This window comes from Oncorhynchus keta, chromosome 20 (genome assembly GCF_023373465.1).
Source record: "Oncorhynchus keta strain PuntledgeMale-10-30-2019 chromosome 20, Oket_V2, whole genome shotgun sequence".
Classification (NCBI taxonomy): Eukaryota; Metazoa; Chordata; class Actinopteri; order Salmoniformes; family Salmonidae; genus Oncorhynchus; species Oncorhynchus keta.
This window is the reverse complement of record NC_068440.1, coordinates 3,425,914-3,433,029: the sequence shown is the minus strand read 5'-3', so window position 1 is coordinate 3,433,029 and position 7,116 is coordinate 3,425,914. Positions and strand designations below refer to the sequence as shown.

At 41.4% G+C, this 7,116-nt stretch overlaps 1 protein-coding gene across 1 annotated transcript; it reads left to right on the top strand.

The window, feature by feature from the left end:
• The first annotated feature begins 614 nt into the window (after window positions 1-614).
• gdf6b (growth differentiation factor 6b) lies at window positions 615-5,373 on the top strand. The gene is made up of 2 exons (XM_035794780.2): window positions 615-1,097; window positions 1,494-5,373. Exons 1-2 carry the CDS (start codon window positions 746-748, stop codon window positions 2,390-2,392), a joined length of 1,251 nt encoding a protein of 416 aa, XP_035650673.1. The 5' UTR covers window positions 615-745; the 3' UTR covers window positions 2,393-5,373.
• The last annotated feature ends 1,743 nt before the right edge of the window (window positions 5,374-7,116 follow it).

Sequence of the window (7,116 nt, the reverse complement as noted above, 5' to 3'; positions counted from 1 at the left end):
CCACTGCTCTTTTAACGCTTGTCATGTTGTTCTTTGATAAGGCGCTGTCCATGGTGCTGAAATGAGCATCGATCGTTTTCTTTCTGTCCAAGCGCTTGCGTAGTTTATTCACTAGGGGGCGGAAACCTCCATAAATTGTAATAGTTCCATTCTTGAGAAATGCGCTGAAATGGCTGGAGAGACACAATCATGACTGGATATTAGATGTAGCCTAATTTCAACAAGGAATGCTGTTGATATGAATCATGTTTTAAACCGACAGAACTCACCAGTGTTGTTTAAGAACTGTGTCATGGGAAGGAGAGGTGAATGTGCCAACATTTGAAGTAAATAGAACACACGAATGCATGTGAAGTACACCTGCTGAAGATAACATGATAGCTAAGAAATACATGACGGCTGTTGTGTCAGGCTCCTGGAAGTCTTTGTATTTGACCATGTCTTTACCAGGATAGTAAAACTAGGACATGATGCTTTGATTGCTTTCCTACCATGATATAAGTTAGAACCCGCCGGTCCACTATTAGCAGCGAGTGAATTCCAAGCTGGGCGTGTTTTTGCGCTCCTTTTAGCCCAGTTGACTATCCCGTGTGGAGCACACTGCAAAGTCGGCACTTGTTGAATGTGGATGAAGTCCAGCTTCGATAGTGCCCGTGGTCCCTTCGCGACATACTAAGCATCTACTCTGACACATATTTGACATTTCGCTGACGTTTTTTTATCAATCTATTTATTTTTGAAAATTATGGATTTCTATCAAATAACCACATTTTACGCGGTCCTCACATGTGTATGGGATTTACCATGTTTTACATCATTTACTATTTTCCTCCCGTCTGCCTCAAAGAGCAGCAAGGTCCCGAAAGTATTTGATGGACGAGAGGCAAAATATTTCAAAGATATCTACTCATCATCATCATCATCATCAAATGAGCGGTATTACAAGGGTGGGTTCAAAGATTCAGTTGAACCACACGACTACATGCTTTCAATTTACAAGACTTTCTCTACAGCCGAAAAATTGGGGCTGAACGCAAGTTTCTTTCGGTCGTCAAAAGCAGCTAACACTATAGCAAGTTTTGTGGACATCGGCCAAGGTATGTAAAAACCATTGAAGACACGTTTAAAATAGCAGTTTCCATTTGGAATGTTTCCCTCATCCACTCACCATGAGTAGCCTAGTAAATGTGTTATGAATGTTTGTGTAACGTAGCCACATTCCTGACTGTATATATCAGTCATGTTTTATCTCTTGTGAATAAAAAATCCCAAATCTACAATCAATCTACAAGATTGAATTAAATCCTCCATTTAATGCTAAAATACTCATATTTACAGCCTATAGGTGGACTGTTTTGAAATTGTCAGTGTGATTTCCATAAACTGAAGATAAACAAGGGGGAAAAAAATCCTATTTGCATGAAAATAATTTCTTTAAAGAATGCTCTCCCCCGAAAAAGTATCTGACTGCAATTATTTAATGCCTTTCACAGATGACCTCCCACTCTCCCCTTTGCGAAGACAGCAGTATCTGTTTGACGTCTCAACCCTCTCAGACAGAGCCGAGGTGCTGGGGGCTGAGTTGAGGATATACACCAAAGTGTCTGGGAATTTCAGGATGTCGGAAATGGAGCCAGTGGACATTCAGCTACTCTCCTGCCGCTCTCAGCAGCTGCTGGATTCCAGAACGTTGGATCTTCAGGAGTCCCATCGGCCCAGATGGGAGGTGCTGGATGTGTGGGAAATATTTAAGGACAGGGATCACCTCACACAGGGGAGCCAGTTCTGTCTGGAGGTCAAGGCCATGCTGGACAACACTGAGAGGGAACTTGACTTGCATCATCTGGGCTTTCACAGAAATGGTCGCTCACAACAAAAGAAGGCCATTTTAGTGGTGTTCACCAGGTCCAAGAAGAGACAGACCCTTTTCAGTGAAAGGAGAGAAGGAAGGACATTGATTGGCCATGGGGAAAAGGGGAAAGAGAGGGGCCATCGTTCTAATTTCAAAGCCAGCCGGAGACGCAGGACGGCGATATTGAAGAATCGCCATGGGAAGAGGCATGGCAAAAAGTCAAAATCGAGATGCAGCAAGAAGCCGTTGCATGTGAACTTCAGAGAGCTGGGCTGGGACGATTGGATCATCGCTCCTCTGGATTACGAGGCGTACCACTGTGAGGGCGTGTGTGACTTTCCTCTGAGGTCACATCTAGAGCCCACAAACCATGCCATCATACAGACCCTTATGAATTCTATGAACCCCAGCAACATGCCTCCTAGCTGCTGTGCCCCGTCCAAACTCAGCCCTATCAGTATTCTCTACATCGACTCAGGAAATAATGTGGTGTATAAGCAGTATGAGGACATGGTGGTTGAGTCGTGTGGTTGTAGGTAATGCCTTTTTGGAAAGGCTGTGTTTTGAGTGGGAATGAAATGTGATCATCAGGGCCTATCTGGTGTGAAGGCAATACTTTAAGCTACCTGATGGTCTGCATCGCAAATGGCACCGTTTTCACTATGTAGGGCACTACTTTTGATCTATAGGGCTCTGGTAAAAAGTAGAGCACTATATAGGCAATAGGGTGTCATTTGGGACACAGATGAACAGAGAGCCTTGTCTAATGTTGTAAAATGGTGTGGTGGGATTAATAATCACCTGCCCCAAACTAAGCCATGTTCATTTCTTCTTCCCTGGTCTGGTTCTCAGTTTAAGACTGGTAAGCGAGGCTACTTCTTCCCTGGTCTGGTTCTCAGTTTAAGACTGGTAAGCGAGGCTACTTCTTCCCTGGTCTGGTTCTCAGTTTAAGACTGGTAAGCGAGGCTACTTCTTCCCTGAACCCTGTTACGTGTTTTTATATACCAGTTAACGGGAGGGACACTTCTAAACACCCAGCAAATGACTGAAAATCAAAATGTGTCATATCAATGTAAAAACATAATTCAAACAGCAGAAGTCCTTTCATAGCTCCTTGGCTTGGCCTTTGACTCGAGAGGATGCTTGAGTGCTACTCAGAATGTAAAGCCTTATTGAGTTGCAACGTCTGTGTAATTCAAGTGCACTCCCACCCAAAAGGCCCCCAGGCTTAGCCTACTTAGCCAAGGGCTCAGCCTGTGTTCCAAATGGCACCCTATTCCCTACATAGCTACATAGTGTAGTGCACACAATATATAGGGACTTGGGTGCCATTTCGGACGTAGTCATGTTGTGGTTAGATACAAGGTGATAAAATAATGCCCATGGGCCTTTTCCTGTAATGCACTGAGATTCATATTACCATATGTAAGCACTTGATATGGAAATGATAATTTATGTTCTATCAATAAGTTATTATATTTTTGTTGTTGGAGTTTGCTGTCGGGGTTTAATACCTATCATGTTTTGGTCATGTACAAGATTGTATTTCAGGTCCCATAAATGAACAACAACTTTGAAGGCTTAACAAAGCCTTCATGAACCATGTGTAGATGGTTCAGAACGTATGTATTAATAAGAAAATTCATACTATTTCAAAGGTAACGTACCTGTATGGGGTTTGCAAAGCATCTATGAAGGCCTTATAAATTATGGTTTCAGAAAGTCTTAAAAGTTGCTGTTTGTTTAATTAGGGACCACATTTCAAAACTTTAAAGATTGTATTTTGTAAAACTTATGGTGTAGATTTGAACATGCAAAGAATGAGGGAGCCTTAACTGTTAAAACAGGAAATTATTACCAGTCAGAAAAAAAGACGCCTGTGTTTTTGCAATGATATACTGCTCCATAGTTTATAGACCTGTTACTTTAGAGTGTTACTTTAGAGTCATCTTTGTTGGATTTTGTATTTTACTTTCTATTTTCTACTGGAACTCAAAACCAATTTATTTAATATTCTCTAACAAATTTAAAACGGAAGGTACATTTACAATTTTTTTTAACTAGGCAACTCAGTTAAGAACAAATTCTTATTTTCAATGACAGCCTAGGAACAGTGGGTTAACTGCCTGTTCAGGGGCAGAACAATAGATTTGTACCTTGTCAGCTCGGGGATTTGAACTTGCAACCTTTTGGATACAAGTCCAACGCTCTAACCACTAGGCTACGCTGCCGTGTATTATTCAAATACAATTGTAAGAAAAATACATACTGAATGACAAATTAATGATAACAACAATCAATTAAATTATTTAACCAAATGATATATTCCTTTTATACCTGTTAAGGTTACATGTTTTATATAATAGTATATTAAATTATCTTTTGTATTATGTATTTTGATTATATTTTCCTAAATATGTGTATCATTGCGGTTTGAACTGATTTGCGTTACTCGATTGTGCAGTGTCACTATAGTCCAGTGGCGGTCGGTGACGTTTAAGATGAGGGAGGACGATTATTTTCTTTATGAGCATGGCTTTATTTCTATTACAGCATATTGGATGACTGTTATTCATATTTCATTCACCTAGCTCAATGTAACATCAACAGGTTTAGGTTAATGATACTCACATTTTTCCTGTACCCATCATGAGGTTGCTACAATTTAGCCTATGAATGAAATTTACCACATAGATGCACAGGTCGATTAATCAAGGAGACAGGCAGTGACACATTCAGTACCACCTTGAACACTCTTGCCTGCATCTAGCTGATCAAGGGTGTGACCATTAGTCCGACAGTTGCAAACAAGAGTTTCTATTGGACAAACTCAGGAATGTTTATCCTCATTTCGTTCCGTTTGATTAAGTTTCAAAAATGTTTTTCAACAGAATCTGTGGAATGAATACACCCTTGATCACATGCAAACAAAGTTCACTTTCGTAACACCCACATACAAACAGCAGGATCATTTTGCTCAATGTAAAATTCCTTCATGTATCTGTGCGCTCTCCTCCTCTCACATTTTCCCTTCGCTTTTAGACGTCCATGCACAAAACGTCAGCTGTCTGTGACCAAGCAAAAAAAAAAGCCAAACCTTCATATCATAACCGCCAACCGCTACACACAAACTATCTACATCGCCGAAGCAACTAGAACTAACACATTAGTAAACTCGCTAAAATCATGCAGTACAGTGTACAGTCAGCAAGCAGTTTAGTGGTTACACTGGCGAGCCCCAGTTGCAATAGATTTATAAAATCAAAAGCTTACCTTGACTTGGAAGAGTTCCAGTGATGGATAGCCATAGCCAGCCAGCAATCATAGCCTCCCTCTCTGTTTGAGTAGGCTAAACTAGCTAGCTGCATTTGCTAGCTAAGTGAAAGTAAAAACAAACAAAAAATATATCTCTTGCTTCTTCATTTTGGTGTTCATTTTGGTGTTCGTGTCTGTGGGACCCATTTTCAATGTTTACTAAAAGAAAAGTAATACAATTAATTATTTCTTCAACCTGAGACTCATTGGCCTTGACTCATTTTCTGTGAAGAACATGTAAAATAACACATTTTCATTGAGTGCACACTGTGCACCCCCTTACACATTTATATTACATATGTGGTGTTTGGGTCCACTGGACCCGAGGGTAATAAAAGTGTGGAAAAGTGTGTGTGTAGGTGAAAACAAGTAAAACTTTAACAAAAAGGTTCGCTGTGTGCCTTCACTCTGTCTTCATCCTCCCTGGGCCTTCTGTTTCAACGTAGCACCAATAACCTGTCTGTCTGTCTCCCTGCCTGTCTGCCTGTCTCCCGCTTTTTTCGCACTCTTTACCCTTTACCCTCCCAGTTAGGGGGAGTGATGAGCTCTACAGCAGAGTCTCACAACTCAATCGCTGGTTGAAAACTGTTTTCTGCCCTCCCAAAAGATAGAATTTGTAGATGATTGGCCCTCTTTCTAGGACTCACCCACAAACAGGACCAAGCCTTGCCTGTTGAGGAGTGACGAACTCCATCCTTGCTGGAGGGGTGCTCTCATCTTATCGACGAACATAGACAGGGCTCTAATTCCACTAGCTCCACAATGAAATAGGGTGCAGGCCAGGCAGCAGGCTATTAGCCAGTCTGCCAGCTTAGTGGAGTCTGCCACTAGCCCAGTCAATGTTGTCAGCTCAGCTATCCCCATTGAGACCGTGTCTGTGCCTCAACCTATGTTGGGCAAAACTAAACATGGCGGTGTTCGCCTTAGCAATCTCACAAGTATAAAGACCTCCTCCATTCCTGTCATTATTGAAAGATACCTCACATCTCAAAATAGGGCTACTTAATGTTAGATCCCTCACTTCAAAGGCAGTTATAGTCAATGAACTAACACTGATCACAATCTTGATGTGTTTGGCCTGACTGAAACATGGCTTAAGCGTGATTAATTTACTGTGTTAAATGAGGCCTCACCTCCTGGTTACACTAGTGACCATATCCCCCACGCATCCCGCAAAGGTGGAGGTGTTGCTAACATTTACGATAGCAAATTTCAATTTACAAAAATAAAACATCTTTCTTCTAGTCATGTATGCAGCCTACTAAATCACTTTTTATAGCTACTGTTTACAGGCCCCCTGGGCCATATACAGCGTTCCTCACCGAGTTCCCTGATTTCTTAGCGGACCTTGTAGTCATAGCAGATAATATTCAAATGTTTGGTGACTTTAATATTCACATGGAAAAGTCCACAGACCCACTCCAAAAGGCTTTCGGAGCCATCATCGACTCAGTGGGTCATTAAAGATACCATGGCACTTATCATAAGAGTAGGGGTGTTAACCCTGGTGTCCTGGCTAAATTCCCAATCTGGCCATCAAACCATCACGGTCACCTAATAATCCCCAGTTTACAATTGGCTCATTCATCTCCCTCCTCTCGCCTGTAACTATTCCACAGGTCGTTGCTGCAAATGAGAATGTGTTCTCAAGTCAATTTACCTGGTAAAATAACGGATAAATACAAAATTGAATAAATAGTGGGTTGTGTCCAACATGTCTCTGGACCTACTCACTGCCACAGTCATACTGTGGACCTAGTTTTGTCCCGTAGAATAAATGTTGTGGATCTTAATGTTTTTCCTCATAATCTTGGACTATCGGACCATTTTATTACGTTTGCAATTGCAACAAATAATCTGCTCAAACCCCAACCCAAAGGAGCATCAAAAGTCATGCTATAAATTCTCAGACAACCCAAAGATTCCTTGATTCCCTTCCAGACTCCCTC